The sequence below is a fragment of the Denticeps clupeoides genome, chromosome 16 (genome assembly GCF_900700375.1).
Source record: "Denticeps clupeoides chromosome 16, fDenClu1.1, whole genome shotgun sequence".
Taxonomy (NCBI): Eukaryota; Metazoa; Chordata; class Actinopteri; order Clupeiformes; family Denticipitidae; genus Denticeps; species Denticeps clupeoides.
In genome coordinates, this window is record NC_041722.1 from 13985493 (window position 1) to 14009894 (window position 24402).

Genomic DNA, 24402 nt, shown 5'->3' on the forward strand with positions numbered 1-24402 from the left:
TTTTTTGGGGCTAGTAGGGACAAGCACATTTCCTACATACCTGCTGCCAATCCTCCACCTCCCAGGATGGAAGACAGTCAATTTGATTGCAGGGCTGGACCTCGGAGGGCTTGCTCCCTCGGCAGTTACCGTCAGGGCGACGTTCATGTCCAAACTGGACTTTTTCCACGCAGTACACACTGCGGATCTGCAAGCCCACCCCACATGTTGCAGAGCAGCGGGACCACCGGCTGACTTCCCATGTTCTGGACACACACACAGGCGCATACAGGGTATTAAAAAGCAACCTGAGTGCATCCCCACCTGCCTCACACAGCTGGTCTCACACACCTCACGACTCGGGTGGCTATTACACTCCACTTTCTCACAGCCACAGTCAACCTCCTGGCTCGCATTTACTTTCTAAAGCACACACAGGAGGAAAAAAACATTCTAAATGGAAAAAGCAAGCACACCGCACCAGAAAGAGAGACCAGAGGGTGGTGCTTTCGAGACCGGGACTTTTTTTTTATGTCTCAAACACGTTTATCCATGCTGAGGGAAGGGGGAAGGGGGGCCGCCATGAATCAGTCAACCTGACTTGCTTTTCGCTTAGTTATACCTGCAGCCTCAGCAGGGAGAAACAACAGCATAGACAGATAGATCTGTCTGTAGGTCTATTTCTCAATTTGAGAAAATAAAGGGTTAAGACTGCTCCTCATTATCAGGCCACAGAAGCAGGAAAATTAACTAAGATCTATTTGAGGACAAAATTTGGAATCAATGTCCCAATATATTTATAGCAAACCTGATTTGTGATTCAACACGGTTTTCAATTTATGAGATTATTCACAACACAAAAAAAGGTCAGAACAATTGTACATACATTTCAAGATGTTCAAGAAGTTTGACATAAATCTCTGTTCACTTTTTTCTGTTTCATCTTTGTGGAGGCCTCTAAAGTTGAAATATAATATAAACTGTACCAAGAAAGAGTATTGAATATTTATACACATTTAAAGTCAACGGTGAAATATTAGAAAACATATTAACTATTAATAGTGGTGCCCTCTTTTCACTAGTATTGGGGTGATCAGGGTGTGTAGTAGCCTAGTGGGTAACAGTGTCTCCAGGGGGGACTGTCCCTGTAACTACTGATTGTAAGTCGGTGTGGATAAGGGCGATAAATGTAAATGGGATAAATGCTGTAAATGTAAATGAGTTCTGCAGTTCTGCTGCCGAATTGAAAATTACAACATGAAATGTTTGTAAATTCAACTTATTTCTCATCTCATATCTCCTTCTTACCCTAGTGGACATGGCTGAGTGCTGCACACTCGTGTCAGGTTATAAGGTCGCCGGGAAACGTCACACAAGGCATCATCCACCACTCTGCCAAAAGCATCTTGGCACAACAGGGTTAAAGACTCTGTCCCTACAAGTGACAAGAAAGCAGCTTGAAAATGAAATGTCTTAGACATGTCTCGAAAATACGTCATCAGGGATATTTGACATTCATGCTGAACATTTTGTCCTGAGGTTTTGGACACGTCCTGTCTTACCCTCACCACAGGACGCTGAGCACGGCTTTGTGACCTTGTGGGTCCACTGGCAGCAAGGTTTGGAAGACACAGTGTCAACACAGTGTGCTGTCATACAAGGCCTCTGCTGTGGAGGTTTCTCCCCCCTGCACTCTTCATCGGGCAAGTCTACCTCGGTCTGGGTGAAGGACAGCAGCACCCGACACTTCACCAGGCGTGTCATCAGGCCCGAGCCACAAGTGGCACTGCACTGTGACCATGGCCCCACGACAAACCTGGGAAAACAAAGAGTTTCAATCGACTGTCTGCATTTAAATGATTGTATCCACTGCAACCAAGGAGGAAGGGGGGATAGGGGGGCTCAGAAACCACTTAATTCCTTTGAAATCAGACAGAGCAGGCAGCCTGCACATTTCCAGAAAAGCACTTCACCTTCAGTAAAAAGAAAAAGGCAATCTCAAACCACGAAAAACGGAAAACTAACAGGCAGCAATCAAGCAACACTACAAGAGCACAAACAGCCATTATTTAATTTCATTCCTACATGGTTGTACACTTCAACTCAGCAAACCGCTTACTTCACTTGACCCTGCAGTTAAGACAAATAGCATGTAGAGCTACTGAACCATCAAATAAGCGCAGGTCTTTGCGTCATTTCTGGAATCATATATGGCTCTCGAGTGAAAAGTGAAGTGTGAAGTGCACTTCGTGCCCACACGAAAAAACTTTGCCAAACGTACTCTCTGTGCTTTGTCAGCATTGTTGAACTGGACAGCTGCGGAGCTGTAGGGAATGACCAAGTCCCGTTGAGACAAGGAAGTTGTAACTGTAGAACATGTTCTCCAAAATGGCTTTGAGTCACGCAAGGCATCGAATGACCTGCTACAAGGTGTTTTTATTCCTTCTCCTGCCCAGGTTTATGACTGCACTTAAAGTCGCATTTATCACACAGAAAGCCTCCAATTTCATTCAGTTAGTGGGTTTTATATTCTGTTCTGCTGTCCCTTCTCTGTGATCTTGCTGCCACTATGGGTCCTATTTTCAATCCTTCCATCCTGGCAACAAGATCGTGTCTCTGCCCTTCTCTGTTCATCTCTGGTTTCTGCCCTCATATAAAACATTTTCAATGCACCATCAGAAGATATATCAAATGTGATCTCTGTAATTATCATTGCAGGACCATATCTGCTACCAAACCAAATATGGAGATTGTCAAAGCTTTTATTAAAGAATGTTTCCCTGAAAATCATCAGATCCACCTACAGGGTGCAACAAAAGACAAACTCATCACTATGACTATGATCTTTGACACATAACACACAATTTTTAAATGTACAACATTTTCACAAGTTGTTAATAATTTCACACACCTTGTTAATAAAAAATGGGCAAAAGGTCAAATGCTAATCGAAGGGGGACCAAGTTATGAACTTCTTTCCATTTTATTAAATTCAGCAAAAACACGGCAGCACTGTCCGTCCACAGAGTCTGTTAAAGTATTTAGGCACGTCAAGCTGCAAGCCCAGTATGGAAGTCAACATGAACCTCCTGCCCCTGCTGTCCAAACATTCTATCATCTTATGGGATTAAGTTTTACGAGACCTGTAATTCCCCAACAGCCACAACATGTCATATCCTGACTAATGTGGGCGTGTTGTACGCAAATATCGTGATGCCCAAATCCGAATGCTTTATGTGATGAGAAACAAACAGATTTCTTGTGTGGGGGACGGTGGGGCCTGCTCAGTGGACAAAAAGACAAACAGGTGTGAATAACTACCAGCATCGGTTCCAGGATTTCCAGGAAGGATACTGGGAAGGGGGGGTGTTAAGGGGATTTGACTGAGTATATGTGCGCGCGCTAATGTTTAAATTAGCTTGAAACTGCTCTTGTAAAGATAAGCAGGCATGTGGAGGAGCTTTGGCAGAGGCACAAATATATATTCCATGACCCTACTGAGCTGTCCCTAGATCATGAAGATTAGTGCACGACTGACATGACCCTCCTACTAAGAATTGCACTCTGTTTAAGAACACGTTTGAGGGGAGCAGGGATATTGTAAAATTTTGTAAAAATTACTTTGTTTGGTCTGGGCTTCCTCTCCTCACGGGTGAGGGGGTGAGGGGTTGGTTTTGGTTTTTTGGGGTGTTGGGACCGGCCTGCTCCCCGATGCACCCTAAACCATCTACCCCACATGCTTCTTTTTTATGAGCCTCAAAGACAAATGCCTTTGGTAGACCGCAGAGGCTGAAGTATGCCTCTGTTCTGTCATGGCTGGAGCGTGTGGCTTTGATGGGGGAGCTTCATCAAGCTGTTTTCACTCCCTCGCCTGCTATTAATACGAGTTACATTTCAGAGATCGGCAGGATAACTCTAATAATAGCACAATGTGGGATTTCAAAATGAACTTGTACTTCTCGCAGAAGGCCGAGCTAATAAAAGGAAACTTCCAACCCAGCAGGGGTTTCTGTTATTTTTCTGAAGTGGGAACAAATGAAAACAGGATTAATGAATTCTGTTTTTTTCTTCAGTCTATGTATGGATGTACAGAAATAAAAATTGCAGACGCACCAAAAACAGAATTGTTTGATGCTAAAACTCAGTATGAAGGGAAAGAGGGCACCTGACTCCCTCCGCAACAAACAGAGCATGAAGGAGTTGAGCAGTACAGAAACAGTGGGAAACAGCCATAAGCAAACAAGGAAAACAGTGAGGAAATGGACCAAAACAGTCCAAACGTTTATTTAAAGACCTTTCAGGCAAGCAACCATTGAGGATTGGCCCAGCTCGCTGGTAATAATGTTCACCACTGTGAAAACCAGAACGGTGACAAGAACTCATCAGTCCTGTGCTCTCATACGGTTTTAAAAGTCAGATCCAGAAAGAGAGAGAGATAGAGAATCTGGTAAACTCACGAGGGTTCCTCAGAAGTGGCTCTGGGCTCCTGCAGCTCATTAGCTTGTTTTAGCCAAGGCTGCTTGGCCTCAACAGGAAGGCTCTCTGCAACAGCAGCAAACAGTCAATAAGTCATCAGATATGTCAGGACTAGTCAAATATACTTCATGCCCTGATAATACACGCCTTGTTATATGTGGTATTCTGTTGTGGGTTAGTAGCAGCCTAGTGGGGAACACACTCGCCTATGAACCAGAAGACCACAGTCACAGGTACAAACCCCACTGAATACCATAGTGTCCTTGAGCAAGACACTCAACCCTGAGTGTCTCCAGGGGTGTCTGTCCCTGTAACTACTAATTGTAGTTACAATCTGTCTAAGCTTTGTAGTTACCCTGTCTTAATTAAACATATTTTATCAGTGTGATAAAGATAATAAAATCCCCACATTCCCCCAAAATATTTATGTAAGCAGACTTTTATTGAACTACAAAGCCATTGTGACAGCTTCTGATGGCTAGACAACCGCCATAAACTCAGAGCACCAAGCACATGATGCAGTGCTGGGGTTTGGCTCCACCATTGTCTGAGTCATGGCAGCATGCTGATATGTGGCAAAATCCCAAAATTCAGAGCTGGGTGATGACCACACTCTTTCATATTCTCAGAGGTCTGCAACAAGAAAGTCTACCTCGGTATACAATGAATTTGAGATTGAACACATTTGTCCATGCAAAAAAATATTTTTGCATCTTTATTTGAAGCATTTAATTACATTTTAACATGTTGCAATGTGGTCAAAGTGAGTTACTTGCAGGGCCGGTTCTAGACAAGCATATATGAGGAGGCAGACAGAAATGTAAACCACGGGTGATGACGGAGGTGGAAAATGGGTGGGTGGGGTGATCTGGATAACTGTTTTTGTCGTGTAACTGGATTGCACATTGTCCGGCCTCCACCCTAAGACCTGTCCAACTTGGGTGTCCCACCTGAAGGCAGAGCTTATGTTCACTACAGCACACAAACCCCCTGACCCCCTTGCCAAGGTGGCAATCCCTCTGGGCGAAAAGTAAAAAATAAAATATTCCTCATCAGATTATAACTAAAAACATTTACATATACAGTCCCTGACAAAAGTCTTGTCGCATGTGTAGAAATTGAGCTCAAGTGCTGCTGAAATATATTTCTAATCAAGGTTTTTTTTTTAACAAGAAATGGCTCATTTTATTCCCAACAGCTTTTGTAATAATGTTTCAGTGCAAAACAAAACTGTTAAAAAGTATTCTAATAGTCAAAGCTTGGTAAAGCCCATTGAGTCAGTTTTTGCACACATAAGTGTTGTCGCCTTGTCATATGAGCTTCACCGGTGACTAATAATGGATCAATGAGGTTTCAGGTGTATAAAAAGAAGCCCAGAACACTAGACCTTCACATCAACTGCAACTAGACCTCTGAAAACATGCCTAAGATTCACCCTGAGAATCAGAAAACACTGATGTTTGGTGGTGGAAAAATCATGGTCAGGGGTTCCATCCAGTATGGGGGTGTGCGAGAGAATTGCAGGGTGGAAGGCAACATCAATAGTCTGAAATACCAAGAAATCTTAGCTACCTTTTATATTCCCAACCATAAAATTCTGCAACAGGATGGTGCTCCATCACATCTCCACATCAAAGTTCCTCAAGGCAAAGAAGATCAAGATGCTCCAGGATTGGCCAGCCCAGTCACCAGACATAAACATCATTGAGCATGTGTGGGGTAGGATGAAAGAGGAAGCATGGAAGACGAAACCAAAGAATATTGATGATCTCTGGGAGGCATGCAAGACTGCTTTCTTTGCTATTCCTGATGACTTCCTTCAAGCTCACGGAAGTCATACAAGATATTAAATTTCACAGCACCACTACTTAATTTGCAGACATATTTTTTATTTGAAGTAAATTTGTTCAATTTCTGTATAGGCAACAAAACTTTTTACCTTTTGATTAAATTATTAAATTTTATTTTTTCAGTGAAACTAATTAATTTCAATTGCAGCATTTATCAGACACCCTTATCCAGAGCGACTTACAATCAGTAGTTACAGGGATAGTCCCCTGGGTTAAGTGTCTTGCTCAGGGACACAATGGTAGTAAGTGGGATTTGAACCTGGGTCTTCTGGTTCATAGGCAAATGTGTTACCCACTAGGCTACTACCACCCCCCCATATTAAACATAATTTGGTAGGGTTTTAGCTTTTTATATGAACTATTTCTAACACCAATTGATTAATTAAAAGTCAGGTTAATACCAAGTGTTTCTTCAAAATAGATAAGTGACAAGACTTTTTTCAGGGACTGTAGAGTGAAACCCAAAAATAACACTTCCCACTATTTACAACAAAAAATATGTTCGTATAGTTGAAAACGGATGCATCTCACAGCATTAACTTTCACTTTGTGAGCTTCTGGGGTGGAAAGTGAATAAGCTTTACTTTCTGTCTGGGTTCTCCAGTCAGCTCTATGCAACAGACGGACTGAGAATAGTGCTTGTGGGATTGAGAAAGTAACAATGTGCGATTTTTCCTGGTCATTTCCTGTCGTTCTGTAAACATTCAGCGCTAACTGTATGAATAAATTGCATGTGAACACATCAGTAGTGATGCTGAACAAAGCCAAACACTGTTGCTTTGGCCAATTGGTGCACAGAAAAAAACAAAAAAAGACGGTGGCGCATATTACACAAAAATTACTTTTATTTACCACTATAAAGAACTTTTCTCCCTGTTGTTCCAGTCATGATAAGTAAGCAAGACCATGTTAAAAAGGTTTGCTTGTGTCTGCCACAGCGGAACGAGCCGAGATTCCATGTGCTGCTATACGGGCCACCAGAACCGGCCCCGGTTACTTGTGTGTTTCATATTATACAGAGAGCCTCTGTCATTTGGCAGAGCAAATGACAGATGACAAATGGTGAAAATAAAGTTCAATTGAATTGAAGGTTTGTTCGATGGCACTGATATAATTAGTTTTTGTTTCGATACAGAATGATTTGGTTCAATGGTCACAAGAATAGCTTAAAACAAGTGCATAAACAGAGGTTAAAATTAATAAACCAAAGTAGTAAAAAGCATATCTGTTTTAGAGTGTAAATAAGAGAGACGGATCAGACAAATAAGTTCTGTACCTCGAGGCTTGTGGCAGGCTATGGGCACAAGACAGTCTTCTTTAATGTGTGGCTTCAGCCTGGCGTTGCACCCTCCTGTGTGCTGCCCTCTGTGGTCAATGCACAATACGACTCTGTAACGCAACCCACGGCCACAGGTAACCGTGCACTGGAAATGAACACAACATTAGTTACAGTATTATGTATATCATACTACCGTCTCTCGTCAATCTGTGACATGTATGCCAGTGCCAGTTCAATCCCACAATGCACTATTGCCATTATATAGACAACTATAAACGCTAAGGCAGCTCACCTGTGACCACTCCATAGCCGACCACTGGGGGCATTCAAACGTGTTGCAGTCCTGTTTGACTTCTGGGCGGGGCGAGTGCATACACTTCCACTCCTCCACTTGGGCAATCTGACTGTGGACGTCCTCCTCCACACACACCACACTGCGTTCTTGACTGCCCCCACCACAAGATACCGAACATGATGTCCATGGGTTCTGCTCCCAGCTGCACACACACAATTTCTAATTATAGTGTATAATTAGCATCCAGTAGCAGCTTCCTGTGGTGATGAAAGGCGTTTGTTGGATGCTGACTGGTGCAAACATAATCTGAACCTGTAAAAGTCCTGGTCAATTTATATTTATAACAACACCTCCAGCACAGCTACCAAAGTCCAAGTCAAAGTCAAAGTAAACTTTATTGTCCTCTATAGACAGCCCAGTATACGGAAAGGTGAGACGACGAGGCTCCAGTCACAATAAAACAGGAAACAAATAGGACACAGAGACCTGTAACATACTCTATGATCCATCAATCATATACCGTCCTAAGAGCTGCACTGTTGTACCAGATGTGCTGAACTCAGTACCTCATAATCATTAGAACAACCATCAGACCATCCGATAGCAGCACCAAGCATTGAGATCAGAGTCTGAACCTGAACTAATGACAGTTGGAAAAATAATGTCTTTGAGGCTATAGTGCAAAATTTTACTGCACATGAGAGAATGAATTGACATGGACCAGACTAAATGGATATGGAGTAGGCAGGGCTGTCATGCTTCTTACCGTGGGAGGGGCTGGAAATGGTCATACGGCATCACTTCCTTAAAGCCGTCACTGTAGGGAAAGTGTCAATCAGCTGTCACACCTCAAGACTTTCAACAAAGAACATCTCACCTGTGTGACCTGTGTAGATGTCACACACATGTTAGATGTTATCTGGAATTGAAATGAAATTGGAATGGTATACTAGGTCACTCTCTTTACCTCTCAGGGCAGGGGTCCATGTTGCACTCCTTGAGTTTAGGTTTGGGCTTGGTGTTCTCAGGGTAACTTTGGCAGTGTTGCTCCGGGAGTATGGTGTTGTGGCGAATATCCACGCACTCAGCTGAGTTGAGCTGGTAGCCTGTCATTTTGACAATTCACACAAGGCAATGCAAATTAGAATTAATTTCTATACAAATAAAAATGCACGGCTCCTAGTTTTACTCTAGGACCTGTCCACACCTCCTCCACAGGTGACCGAACAGGGGAAGAAATCGGTCTCCCTCCACTGGTAGCGAATGGGCTGGTAGAAAAGGAACTGCAGCACCGTGTCCCTGGGGGCAGAATACTTCACCTGCAGGGAGGACAGGTTGTTTAACGGGGAGTCGACTCTTCAGCAGCGCCTTACATATTTCACTTTTTACATACACAGCGCTCGCACGCCCACAAAATATTTATACAACGTACGAGTCAAATTTAAACAGCCTTTTAATCCTTCACAGGTATTAATCAGAATCCATGTAATCAAACATTATGACACCTTTTCAGCATCATGAGTCACTTTAAAACAAATGAAATGATCTCATTTTCTACTCCAAAGCACTTTGAGTTATATATTTACCACATCCAAAGTCCTTCTGGCTAAATCCTAAATGCAGTAGCACTGTTTACACTCCATGAAAGATGGAATCCAATATTTATTGATTCTGGTCTCCAGTCGGTGATTAATATTCCACAGAAAACCTCCGTCCAGTTTCTAAGCCCAATGTTAGGGTCAGACGAAAGCTGCAAGGAGCATGTCCCAGCATTCCCGACAGCACCCAGCAGAAATCCACATGAAAGCTGAGAGAGGACAGGGCTCAGACCGCATGACCGTGCGCCACTGCATGCGGTATGTGTGTCTAGGTAAATATCAGCAACGTTCGATTTTGGATTTAATATTGAATACCGTGCAATTTAATATTGTGCACTTGTGAACTATACCCTTCCACCTGTTTAAGCCTCAGCTAGCGCTCACTTTGATGATGAGGTCGGCTGCTAGGGGTCCACGGCTCCGCAGCGTCTGGCTGTCTGAGACTCTCTGGAAATCCACACTGGTGTTCCCGATGATGTAGGATCCCGGTGAGCCGAGGATGAGCTCCTCTCCGGTCCCGTGGGGCGCGTGAGTCTCGATGACTGCAAATGCAGCAAGAGCAAAGGATGGAATTTGTAGAGTAAAGCGAGCACAGCCTAAACTACGACAAAGCTATACAGAAATACACAATATTATACAATACAGCTCATTTGCAGCTAATTAACAGACACCAATCATTGTATTCATTAAAGTATGACTAAATAATACATAAAGAAAGCATGATTATCAGAGTTAAGAGCAGAAATTACAGGCGAAATATCTGTGATCAGCTGCCTGCAGTAATTTCTCCAGGCCTATTTCTAATTTTAACCATGTTTAGAGTTTCTCTTCCTCACACGCAAATTACACAGCTAATAATCCCAGCCTGCAATGATGGAGAAGTTCAGGGCGCAATATTTTGTTGAAATGAGATGAAACACCCCCAAGAGCTGACTAACAAACATTCGATCCATGCCATGTCACATAAAGAAGTCGTTTAAAACCTAAACAGCTACACAAATCATGACATTTGCGGAGAACAGATTTCTTTTTTAATACAGTGATCGCAAGCTTAGCCAATATGTACCATTATTCTCTGTTAAAACCATTTAAAGTCAAATAAAAAGAAAAACATTCATTGAGCTCTTTACTGCAGCTCAGAGCTCCGTGGCAGCTGCAGATTTTACTGAAAATAGTGCCAAACGGTCTCAAATAGGAGAAATACTGCTGAAGAAACAGAGAGCAGATACTTTCACTCTGAGGAAAAGATTCGAGCATTTTTTTTTATTTTTAACGTCTATCACTGTCTGTTTCTGAGCTCTATGACATGGCACGGACGGGACCAGGGGCTGGGAGACGTTCTGATGCTTTCAGCAGCTCATCAGAAGCTTTCATCAGAATAGTGAACACATCAGAAGAGTTAACAAGCTATCAGCACGCGCTGCATGAATCAGGAGACAGAAGGGCAGAACAAGAGAACGAAGGAGAGAAAGTGAGAGGGAAAGGGTGCAAGATTAAGGGCAGGCGGAGTCACTGTGTACAGTGCTTATTACCGAGCACAGAATACAAATGGATTTTACAATGATGAAATTGCACCTTTGTTCACAGAAAAATGAACAGCAGGAAGTTATTGAATTCATTTTGTGCACAGAACTAAGCACCCATGTATGCATTCCATACATTCAGACATTAGTGTCATTTAATCCTGGCAATATAAAAGAACCACAACACCTACAAAACTGAATGAACTAACTCAAATCTAAATACATATTTAATAAATCAGAGTATGAACTGCCTTTGTGTAAGTGCTTTTAATGTAAAGAACCTGCAGGCCTGGTGCCTGGATTCATCTCATCACTTGGTAGTTCAGCATTGAGAGTTTCGTAAATCCACTTGCATGAAAAAATACTTGCATTTTGAGGATCACACAGGTCATTAATTCTATTGTATTTATGACTTCCACTGTGCAGAGCAAGGTAAGCTCATGAGTGTCTGGAGACACACTACATAGAACTACACACAGAGGAATGTCAGGAACATTCTTGTATAATAAAGAGGGGCAATAAAATTGTGACTTGTATGTATGAGATTTTAGGGATGTCTGATTTTAAGGAACACAATACTGAACATCCAGGTTAAAGATTATAGTGACGTTACTTTGCTAATCATTCTATATCCTGTGGTGCTACTCATTAATGTAATTTAAAGAGTCTGTATCATGAATGTGGATTAACATATTGAACAGCAGCAGAATTTAATAATTATTGAAAGTTTCAATACTTGTTATTCATATGTACTTACACATATTGATAAGGGCTCGAAAAGCACTACAAAAAGCACATGAACAGTCACTGTGAAGCCCGTTGACTGCCTGAAATGTACATTTATTTTTGAAAAACCCTCCAGAGAGAGAGATCCTCATCTCTCCAATCGGTGATTGCTAATGACACTACTTTCCTGGCTGATGGGGCCATTGACTGCCTGTTCTCAGGGGGGAAATCTGATATATTCAGGAGGAGAAGATGCTTTACTCACTGATGACATCGGGTCCCTTTGCAGTGACTCGCAGGTGCCGGCTTCCTAGAGGAACTTCAATCATGGTCTTCAAGGCTGCAGATATGAGCACCAAGAACAGGTAAACAGCCCTGTTTACATTCAACCATACACAAAAGGCATATAAAATATGCATAGGCACCAGAGGAAGCCTTAAGAGTATAGAGGAGAATGAGCAATTTAAGTTAAGATCAGATAAGATAATGCTTCATTTGTCCACAAATGGGAAATTTACATTGTCAGAAAAAGCACAGTAGAAGAGCAGCACAAACAAATAGAATATAAAAACTATACAAACAGTACAGTATAAAAAATATAATATGCAACAATCTGTAAAAATAAATATGAATTAGTGTATTAGAAAATATAAATGTATATATGTGTATATGTACAGAGTGAATATACACATATTGTACATAAGAACGTCAACTATAAATGTGTGCATGTCTCACATATCACACTCCAGCCAGCAACATGTTGCCGGGATTTAGTTTTACGGTGCGGAATGAGGTGGCGGGCGTGACCGGCAGGTGATAAAACCTGATCTGAGATGTAAAAGCAGCTCATAATGCTCATGTTAAGGACCCTGTTCATACGGCCACACAGCTTCAGCAGCGAATGCTCTGCCGCCACCATATTATACACCACTGAGGTACCAGAGTATGGTAATTCAATCACAACAGCAACCATACCCACACACAGCCTGGACTCTCATGCAGGGCTGCGTGACACACCTTAACATTATACTGCAATAAAGATTTATGCGATAATAATATTTATCATGTTGTGCATTATACGATACATTTTATAGGGTTGGTCAGCTCTATGCAGTAGTAAAAAGACCACATGACGCACACTGAGCAGCAGAAAAAATGATGGTTGCACATGGGTGGGTTCAGGGCAACAAGACATTTTTGAAAGAAATATGTGTTCAGTGAATAAGGATTCGCCATATTTTGCATTTTCTACATGACCTCACCCATTTTCACGTAGAAATTTATTTTGACATAACACGGGAGGCCCAGAAAAAAAAAAAAAACAGAATGCATTGATGGGCTGCAATTGAAGAAGCCTTGTCAGGCCCTTTTTGTCACCCACAGACTTTGAATACAGTGCACAGTGTTCTGATGAATGTTGTTTGGATGGTGAACACAAAAGGCACTGCAGTTTTCCCTGCAGTTACCCTTAGTTACTTTTGTAAGTAAGCTGTTGCCAAACAGGTCCAATATGTTTGATTGGCCCCTCTCCACCCCGGTCACCAACTAATTATTTAGTACTTTTGAAAACAAAGGCAAACTGTAATAAGTCTTCAGATTAATAAAGGCAATGTTATTTTGACTTTCCACAAGCAAGGTACAATTGCCATGGAATTCTAAGGCCGGGAATTTTCCCTGAGAGAATTTAAGGACAGTTACGACTAATGCAACCCACTTATTGAATGTAGAGTCAGATCCCATAGTCGAAACAAAATAATTCAGAATTCTGCCACATGGTGCATCTGCTTTCGTTTCTTCTTTGTTTCACGTGGAAGGGAACAAGTCACTTTACCCTAAGAAGAAATGGGCCGTTAGTGCCAGCAGCTCGTTAGGACTTTTACTGCAGCCGAAAAGGCAACCAAGAATCGAGAAAAGGAGTCTGCAGAGACCAACCGCTCTGATTACCTGAGTTACGCGCTGATGGCTTCTGCCAACTCAGCTCTGAGACACAAAGGAAGCCTGCATGTCATCGCCGTTAACCGTGAATTATTAGGTAGATGGCCTTTATTAGAGAGAGGCTGTAACGTAGATTCAGTTCAACAGGCCCTTAAAGTGAAAAGCATGATGCTGTGAAAATGGCCCGGGTCCGCCATCCAAACAAAAGTTCCAGTCAACTTTGAGTGCTCTACTCCCCAGGAATTTGGATGAGGAAAATGACTTAAGCACCACTGGCAGCCATGGACAGATCAGCGCTGATGAGTGAAAATAACATTGGAGCACATCCCCATTTACTGTGTGGGACAAAGGTCCGTTTGTGCCTATGGCTGGAAAACAGGAATTTTGTAAGGACATTCTGCTCCAAAATAAAATGTTGTGGTGCACAACAAATTAGTCTTTTCCTAGTTTTTGTTCATAGAAATCGCAAATACTGTTTTGACATCTGAGGGTCCAGAGTATGGGTCAGTGATGGCCTGGCGGGTAAGGAAACGGCTCCAGAATAGGAAGGTTGCCTGTTCGAATCCCGAACCGCCAAGGTGCCACTGAGCAAAGCACCGTCCCCACACACTGCTCCCCTGCACCTGTCATGGCTGCCCACTGCTCACCAATGGTGATTGTTAAAAGCAGAGGACACATTTCGTTGTGTCACCGTGTGCTGTGCTGCAGTATTTTACAATGACAATCACTTCACTTTCGCTTTCTGAAACATCATATTTTACAATATAATGCATGTTTATTGCATTCAAATGTTCAAAAATTTAAAAATGACCACAAAGCAATAAACAACAACAAAATCACTTTTTAAAATTTGCACATCCATGCCAGGGCATACTGATTTGTTCCTCACTTCACAGTCTCTTCATAAAAAGCAGGTTACACTTGTATTTGTATCATATGGTCGGGCCTTTGACGTTCTCCCCTTCCTGACCTGAGGTATAGCACTTGTATGCTGTTAAATTGACTGCAGGAGCAAAGTAACCAGATAAACACGGACTGCCCCAAAGTCAATATGAAGGGGTTTCTGTGGCTGTTTTAGTAAAAATGAAAATAATGACATCCAAACCATCAGGGTTTATAAAAAAAATCTGGACGAACTTAATTTCTAAAACAATTTACAAACTCAGAAAAGGTTCCTCCAGCAAACTCCAAGCAAACTATAAAAAAGGGTACTTTGAAGAATAAAAGATTACAGTGGCAGCCAAAAAACATTTTATCTTCATATTAAGTTCTATTATGAAAGCCGCAAGAAAAAAAACGCAACCATTTAATATCACTGCTCATAGCAGAAAACCATAGGGGAGCAGTACCGGCCAGATGGCACGCAAAACGCCCACTGTTCATAAATAAATGATGTGGGCTCTAAGAAAAATAGCTGTCCTGTTATGAGAGAAATACTGAGGCTTGGGGTGGAATTAGGGTGCCAGGAATCCCAGAAAGGTGCCAACACATTGCAATCTGGAGACAGTTATACAAATATTTATTTGGGCTTCTTGTGTACGTACGTTCATCAGGAGAGACGTGTGACAGGGTCTGTCCCCTGACGAGCCGGCAGGTCGAGCCGTTCCCCGTGCAGACGCCACAGTTGTCCTCTCTGGCGTTGCTCCCAAGTTGCCGATCACATCCCACTTCCTGCCAACGGCAGCAACTCCATCACAAACTGGGGTTCAGTACTACCGACGCATATCAACTATTTACGACAACATTTACGCCAAGGTCCTCATGGCATGCTGGGAATGATATTTACAAGCAGCGTCCACAATTACTCTTTTGTGTACTCAACATACTAAGTGATTTACTCTTATTAGCATAAACTACGTACTTACTACTCTAATTAGTATATACATTTTACTAATTATTTTACACTAATTACAATACAATATCTATCAACGAGATTACTGTCATCTATATATTAATTCGTGGCCTAATTCATCTTTGGAATTAGTTACTCAATTAATCATCTATTTTCTGACACTTCACATACTTACTAATGTGTCGCAGAATGAACTATATAGGCATAATATTCAAGTTATTGTTTAAAACAATCCTGGATCCTGGCTATAATAGCCATTTCTGCCATTTCCTGCCTAAGAAACATGTTCCCGGCAGCAAACCCGACGATCCACCCGTCCACACTTTTTTTTTCTTCTCACCTACTACAAAAGGCCCTGCCAGGTATCACAGCTGAGCATCAGGTTTTAAAACAGTTTTACATTCCCAGTGCCATGGGAAAGGCAGCCAGTGAAAATAAACAGCGCTAACCGGAGGCTCTGGTAAACAGGTCCATATATACAGCCAGGCTACATTAACAGAAAAATGTTCATATCAGCTGGACACATGAGCTATATGTAGAGTGACACCATTGAACTTCAACAGCTCTATCCTAAACCAGAAAAAAAGCAGAAAAAAACCTTCCCCCACAAAAGCAATAGCCAAATTATAATGTCATCTTGAACGGCATGAATTTAAATGGTAAATTTATATGTTGTCATTTAAATCCAACCATTTTTTTTCTGAGGCAAGCCATTAGTGCTCCAGGACCCAGCTTTGGTCAATGCCAGGCCTTGTGTGCCTCTCTCAGTCAGCCTAGTGTTGGTAAACCTCACCCGTACCCCTGCCTTAGGAATGTAAGACCCCCTTGAACAGACACACTACACCCCCGATTTGCTGTGTACATGCCAGTACGTGCTATATTAAGACCATTATGGCAAATGGCTTTGTCAGGTCAGGCTGATTGCCCTACTTTTGCCTTCCAGATCTTAGAACTGCGTGCCCGAGACCAATCAGGGAACAACTGAAAGGATATCTAAATAAGCACAGACAATGGTGAACTTCATCCACCCGCTGAAGAGAAGTTCATTCCTCAGCAGGAATGAACTCAGTCCCTCCGACCCTGCAGTCTGCAGTAAATATAGGCTGTATGCTTCATATATTCAACATTGGACGTTTAAATGCATTATTTCATTATCTTTTCTTTCCTGGTTTATATATCTATTTTTTTAATGACCACATTTAGGAAATATGGAGTTTTCTAGTGCATCCAAAAAGAACATATTGGATGAGAGTTTAAGCTCCAACTGTATTTATGGGTTTCAGATTTAATTCCAATGTAACGGAGGACTGTATTCGGACCTGAATGCTTACGTTCTTAAAAACGTTAGGGTTTGGGTTAGAGACAAAAGGCTCTAAAATACTGGATATCAAACAACCTAAAACATTGCACTTAAGTGCTTATGGAAGTAAACAATTATGCAACCACAGCAACATTTTTCAAGCACACATTACCTGACAAATCCCATTGATGCACATGTCAAGAGAGTCTGTTCGGCATCGTGTGCCATCAAGCACTTTGGGGGCAAGTTCCACCACCAAGTTCTTCCCTCGCGCATGGCACTTAAGAGCACAAGGGGCAACGGGGTCGTTGGTGACAGGGATCCACTCGTATGTCTGGCCCTGGTATTTTATATCATTGTGAGCGGAGCACTGCTGAGTTCTGAAGTCGCCAGACTCCAAGGGACAGTCCTTTAATATGGAATAAGACAAGGGGAGGGAACATTAATTCAGTTCAAGGTACAATATATTTGATCAAATAAAAATTTCAGGAAGCGCTCAAGTTTGCTGCAACCAGGAATGCTCAAGAAAATACACAATGCCCATTTTATACACAGTGTGAGGCAGAGGCTGGCAGTGTTTAGAATGGCTTGAGACTTTGTAGCTGTAGCTGCAGTGGTTAAGAAAATTTCTAGAATGGAATCTGGTGATGTACTACTGGTAAAATGAGGAGAACTTATCCACATGTGGCTCAGACAGGCATGTTCTGGAATGCCCTGACCCGGTGACACTACTTGTTCTGTGAACCATCATAACCACATCATAACCACATCATGATGTGACAGATATGAGGTTGTGATTGCAGTGAGCAAACAAAATAGTGGTATGGATATCTGAGTGATCAAATCCAAGGTAATTCAATATGATGTTTCAATATCATGCCTCAATTATTTTCAATTATTTTGATCGTCATAAGCCTTATTTTTGGTGTGTGCATTGCTCAGAGGAACAGTGTGTCTGGAGAAGACAGTGATGAAACCAGTCTTGCCAAAGCCAAGAAGGCATCTGGGCAGTCTACCATCAGACCCTATCTAAAGAAAATTTGCCTTTAATCAAAAGACAGAAATCAAGCTCTAAGGCCCACATGTCAGTTTAATGAGCCAGATTAACTTTTTGATTAAAGTACTTCCATTCATTCAACACATCTTTATCTTGGGATCAATGAAAACATAAACAGAGGTCATCTTAACTTAAAACCAGACGCCACACGGTCAGTTTTATAACCAAAAAAAACTAAGCTTGTCTCTCCCCAGCACTAATCCATCTTCTTGACAGAGATGTCATGAATATTGTTCTGGAAACATTTCCCTCTGGCTTTAACTGAAAGCATGGCTGGTTTAAAACAAACGCGACTGAAACCCCTTCAGTGGAAAAGCTACTATTATGCATGTGGTTAAAATGGCAGACGATTGACAGGTTGTGTCCGTATCAGCAGAAAAGTCTACAAGGTGAATAAACAGAGCCAATTGGATTTCTAATAAAAACACGACGCTGTAGAAAAGTAATGGGAGTTTAATCACTGTTAATAATCACTTATTACAAAAGGATAGAAAGACTTCATTATTTCAAAAGCTGAGTGTAATGCCAGAGATTCTCTAGCGTATATGACCTTGTACATAACGTGATGGGTTTAATTGATTCATTCTGTATCACCAAATGATGTGAAATTCGAAGAAGATTCCACACTGCAGACATTATAATGGGCTACTCTGACCAGGTAAAACAGAAATGTTGCACAAATTCTCCAGTTACCCTACTGGACGGATGGACACCGTCGTCAAAAACATCCGAGCAGTACATCCATTTCAACACTTACCGTATTACTGCATGTTCTGTACCGAATATTTCTGCCTTTGCAGTTTCTGTAATAGAAGAGGGAATAACATTTTTTACACCGATACAGGACTAATACGATATCAAACAGAAACTCTAAGAGGCAGAAGTTGGGCAACAAACTCTACACATACAAGGTGATGTTAGACAGTAGTTACATCTGATCAAGCGGATGATGGGTGCATAACTACCAAGCTTATAATTGTGTTCTATGAGTACATTTTAATAGCACGACTTCCGGCCCTTCTTTTGCTAGGGATAAATATAACGACTCAAAAAGGACTTTAAATAGATTTGCCAGGAGTTACAAGAACAGATAAGACGGTGGGCATGGCGCACCCACTCTCCAATAGCAACACTGAGCAATAGCATACTCTGAATTCCCTCCTATTTTTTTGACAAAATCCTGGGCAAGGCCATGTTTTTGTAAAGATTAGGACTTGAGTAGTTCCCAGGTCTTTGTGATGTCTGCGCTCTTTTTAAGGTTAGCAGATGGTTTTGATGTTGGTTAACTCTGGAGAACGGTCTAAGTGTGGTCTGGTGAATGGGAACAGGTGCTTTGGCTTGTGAATCAATGACATAAGAAAATATACTGGGAAATACTGTGAAAGATTCATAATCAACCATACAATCACATACCATCTCAACCCAAGCCCAAGACAGACCTTAACCTGAGTGGCAATAGATTATGTACAAGCATCAGAGATGGGAGAAAATCACCACAACTACTGGACTCTTGACCTTGGACTCTTTACAATGTCACTTAAAAACACACTTTGCACCCCACATTCCAAATAGTAGAATTTTTAATTCTTCAAAACTTGTAAATACTAAACACTCTTTTTTTACTGTTGTACCTGCTTTTTAAATGTAATTATACACACACACACACACACACACACACACACACACAGTACAGGCCAAAAGTTTGAACACACCTTCTCATTCAATGTGTTTCTTTATTTTCATTTATATTGGTAGATTATCACTGAAGGCATCAAAACTATGAATGACCACATGTGGAGTTATGTACTTAACAAAAAAGTGTTATAACTAAAAACCTTTTTTATATTCTAGTTTCTTTAAAATAGCCACCCTTTGCTCTCATTACTGCTTTGCACACTCTTGGCATTCTCTCGATGAGCTTCAATGAAACCATTTCACCTGAAATGGTTTTCCAACAGTCTTGAAGGAGTTCCCCGAGGTGTTTAGCACTTGTTGGCCCCTTTGCCTTCACTCTGCGGTCCAGCTCACCCCAAACCATCTCGATCTGGTTCAGGGCCGGTGACCGTGGAGGCCAGGTCTCCACATAACTCCACATGTGTTCATTCATAGTTTAGATGGCATCAGTGAGAATCTACCAACGTAAATGGTCATGAAAATAAAGAAAACACATTGAATGAGAAGGTGTGTCCAAACTTGTCCTGTACTGTATATTCCTGAATTTCAAAGCAAGGAGATATGTTGTACTGTATATATATATATATTTTTTTTTTTTGGGGAACACAGGCCTAATAATTTCATTATGGGTAACTTGAAACAAATGCCCCAAAAAAGAGCATCTTTTTTTGTTATTCTTGAACACTGAATCAAGTGGGGAGCAGAAGTAAACCACAGAGGAGGCATGACTGTTTTGGGCTTGTTTCTATCATATTCTCATTAACGCAGCAATTTTTAAGTTTTTTTTGTTTTTCAAACATATTTGCATGAAATTATGCATTACAGCATAACAGCTCATAAATATGACACTAATAGAAAAAAACCCTAATAGAACCCTAATAGAAAAAATATATATTTCTTCTTTTTGGACTGGACTTTGGATGTGCTGTCAATGTGTTTCACCTGTATGACTTTATAATGTGTGCAGTTCCTCTGTTCTTTGCTCGTTGTGGATGTGTATGCATTACCTGCACTGTATTCTTGTTATGTAAAATTATTTAATTTGACATATTTAATTTTAATATTTAATATGACAAAATGTATTTTGTCATTTCATATACAGAATGCACACTGCCAATGATAACATTTAACAATATGCAACAAATTACTTTGCTGTTGTGGATGTTCTTGACCAAATTACTTTTTGTCATTGGCAACATGCAGTTGATGTGCATTTTGTGGACAAAACAACATTCTGTTGTTGCCAAAATGCATTTTGAGATTGAAATGGCTTTCTGTTGAGGATTAAATCCATTTCATGCACAAAATTTCTATGTTGTGGATTGAATTCATTTTGTGGATGAAATAACTTTTTATTGACAACATGACTTTTGTCATTGCCAACATGCACTCTGTAGACAAAATGTCTTTCTGTTGTTGACAAAATGACTTTTTGTTATTGGCAATTGGAAAAAAATGACTTTTTGTCATAAGTTAAGTGTTGACATTTGTCTGCTTTTGTACTAAATGTGAAGGGATTTATCTTTCTGTGGAAAACATGAAAAAATAATTTAATCATTATATAATATATTTAATAACACAAAACGTATTTTGGACAAAAATATGCACTTGACAAATAATTGTTCGATTATTCCCACTGGTCACTTGAGGTAATTTTGAAATCTATATAATAATGCAAAGTCCATTTTGATCTATTCAGGGTTTTTTTTCTAACGCAAAGAAAGAAACATGTCTGACACTTTTCATTGAGATTCATCTCATGGGAGGAATATCAGTTGTTCCCGTGGAGAAAAACAGGCAGAGCTTCTCTTCCACTGATAACCACTGAACCAATAGCATTAAGCCACAGGGAAAGGTAACTGCACCGCTACGTGTGATGACTTCAAACTCAGACATCAACATCAGACATCAATACTGCCTTACAAATGTGAGTCATAACAAAAAAAAAACTTAAACTAAGATGTCATAAAGAAAAAAATGTCAGATTCAAACTTCTACCAAGATTAAATATAACATTACATCATTTTAAAGGGGGTTTTATACTGGCACCCAGCTATACTTAATATTTTTGATAGATTTTTGTCCATAAAATTCACTAAATCTTAAGCTCCTGGACATTTCCCAGTGCGTAGTTGAGTCGAACATGTACAAGAAGCAATACAAGTTGGCAATGCAGAGGAGAGGCAATAGATTAATCTATGTGATCGTATTCAAACATTTTAACATGGCTCAACCATGAGGTTCACATGATTTTCTGTGATCCAGGGAATGGGTGTGGGTTTTTCAGTATGACTGATGAATAGAATGAATCATAGAGGTACAAGAAATCAGTTCAGAAATATAGTTTGTAACCAGCTGAGTGCATTATTGTACCATAAAGATATTATATCCTGAAATGATGAGTAAGTGCTCACTCAGAGCCACTCACCCTCCGTTCAAACATCTGCGCAGGGAATATGAAGCCCCGCCCCCACATGTACGGGAACACTCGCTCCAGCTGCCCCAGGCATCCCAGCCGACATCCCTGTCCGCATCGGAACGAGTCATTCTGGATGTCTTTCAAAGGTGAACAGAAAAAAACCAAATGAGTCAAGAGAAACAAATTATTTTAGTTCTGCAACATAAGATCTGATTCAGCCTGGTGATGGCGATCTTCGCGCCATTCAACCTGCAAAATCTAGAAACATGGACGCATTTTTTGAAAACACAGAGAAGGAGCGTAACACTTAGACGACATGATTGCAACAAAAAATAGTCACAGACGAACTTGGTTTGTCGACAATTGTCGGCAGATGAATATTTATCCCTATTTGTGCAGTGCAGCAATTGGTGTAGTGCCTAAAACACTACTTAGTTGCTATATTCATGACGTATACCAGAAAAAAACATGTATTTCATGAATGTCAAATCCTGAGACCCTGACATCCTCATGGTATAATTGCATTTTGGCTTCACTTTACCATCTGTTCAATTTGATTCTGTTGTCTTCATTCAGGGACCTATGCTTTGCCCTCTAGTGGTCAGAGAAGCACTATACACAAAGAAAACAAGATGGCGGCAATATTAGCAGCAGTCTTTTATGGTGCCACCAGAAACAAAGATAGACAAGGTACTAATGCTTATCCAGTCGATATTTTCCAGTCACGCTAGATAGATATTTATTTATCTATTAAATTATTTTTTTAATGGAGGTGATTACGAAGTTTACATTGTTGAGCATATTTAGATTATCATCAGCAAATTTTATTAAAATATGTTTTGGCTGTCATGGCTGCCCACTGCTCACCAACGATGATGGGTTGAGAGCAGAGGACACATTTCATTGTGTTTCACAATGACATTCACTTCGCTTTCACTTAAATAACCTCATGATAAATGTTAAAGCTGGTAGCTAAACAAAGTTAAAAGTGAAAAAGGATCATAGGAACCATTTTATCATAATGCAATTTATAATACAACTAGTCACTATAATTGTTGTTGATTAGCCGACTATCAAAATCATTGTTAGTTGCAGACCTAACACAGACCCTGCATATGAGTTAATGTATGAAGTTTTAGATGTTTGACTCAGGGGAAGACAGACGTGGTGACAGACAGAGAAAACAACAGGAAAAGGAAAAGGAAAATGGAATGTATCCTTCCAAGGACGGAGAAAAATCATGCCATTCAAAGATCCACAAACAGCAAAATGGAAGAGCAAAGGAGGCATGCAGGGATCATACAGGGTGGTCTGGAAAAAAACTCCTGATGACAGGAGTGCAGTGAGGAAGAAGATAAGCTGAATCATCCACAGTGAATGATACTAAAAGATGTCTGTCTTTGTACTTGCCAAAGGATAAAATAAACAATGTTATTTAAATTAAAATACTAACAGAATATAAATTAAATAAATTAACATATTTATTGCATTTTTTAATAAAAGAGCTAAAACAAAATGCACACAAGATTGTAGTGTATGCAATGTAACGAGTCAAATTCATTATTTCTATTTCTAATTACACACAATCGGCAAAGTGCTATCCTGTCCCCATAATCGTTCTCCCACATTTTACTTAGTTTTGCCAGTCTCCAAAAAACACAAACAATACATTCTGCCTACTACACCTACTTTTTGGCATCATGTCGTGGCACAACTTCATTCATTTACATTTACATTTGACACCCTTATCCAGAGCGACTTACAACGTGCTTCCATATTACCATCGATGAAGTGATCAACTCACTAGGACCCCCAACTATGAATACAATCTTTTTATTCACTCTGTTGTAGATTCTACACATAAGTCAGACAATAAGAATGTTACAAGTTAATCTAAATATTCTCTAAAGAGGAAGGTCTTGAGCTGCCGTTTGAAAATACTTTGCTGTTCTGACCTCAAGGGGTAATTCCATATGGATACAGCACCTGCCTGCTGTTGGATCTAAAGTAGGGCTGTCAATTGATAAATTAAAATGAATCTGGATAAATAATTTATTTTCTTTCTTTTTTTTTTTACTTAATTTCAAGAAAACTGATGTCACGACTTCTTGCTTCACTCATTTTGTATAATCTGGTGAGTTTGGCCATATCATCAGTGTGAGAACAAGATCATTTCTGGCAACATTTCCCATCAGTTACTGGCAGGACTTCTGCCTATGTACACAAAAATCTGATTTAAATCAGATGTGTGCCATTTTTTAAATCTGCCCCCAAAGGGTGTGTCTGACAGCTGAAAACACTCGTGCTGGTTCAGGAACAACATATTTACAGCACATCAGCGGCTGAAAAATCTCCTGTATTCTTACGCATGCGGCATCTCGAATAGTTGGTCTTTGCATTTTGATTATCTGTAGTGAGGTATCATCACAGGAATTTGCT

The 24402-nt window shown here is 40.6% G+C and overlaps 1 protein-coding gene across 6 annotated transcripts in view; it reads right to left on the reverse strand.

Moving 5' to 3' along the window:
• adamtsl3 (ADAMTS-like 3) overlaps window positions 1-24402 on the reverse strand; it is a 90559-nt gene that overhangs the window by 14957 nt on the left and 51200 nt on the right. For 4 of the 6 annotated variants that reach the window (XM_028956533.1, XM_028956531.1, XM_028956532.1 and 1 more), the window contains 15 exons: window positions 21973-22100; window positions 18628-18673; window positions 16986-17222; window positions 15206-15332; window positions 11992-12066; window positions 9862-10019; window positions 9087-9198; window positions 8847-8985; window positions 8646-8696; window positions 7877-8081; window positions 7582-7729; window positions 4437-4521; window positions 1542-1795; window positions 1288-1414; window positions 41-245 (listed from right to left, as the gene is read on the reverse strand). In XM_028956533.1, coding sequence (XP_028812366.1) covers window positions 41-245; window positions 1288-1414; window positions 1542-1795; window positions 4437-4521; window positions 7582-7729; window positions 7877-8081; window positions 8646-8696; window positions 8847-8985; window positions 9087-9198; window positions 9862-10019; window positions 11992-12066; window positions 15206-15332; window positions 16986-17222; window positions 18628-18673; window positions 21973-22100 — 2097 coding nt within the window. Of the gene's footprint in view, window positions 1-40; window positions 246-1287; window positions 1415-1541; window positions 1796-4432; window positions 4522-7581; window positions 7730-7876; window positions 8082-8645; window positions 8697-8846; window positions 8986-9086; window positions 9199-9861; window positions 10020-11991; window positions 12067-15205; window positions 15333-16985; window positions 17223-18627; window positions 18674-21972; window positions 22101-24402 lie in introns of those variants that run through there. The other 2 variants (XM_028956535.1, XM_028956536.1) reach the window with 2 other exon arrangements.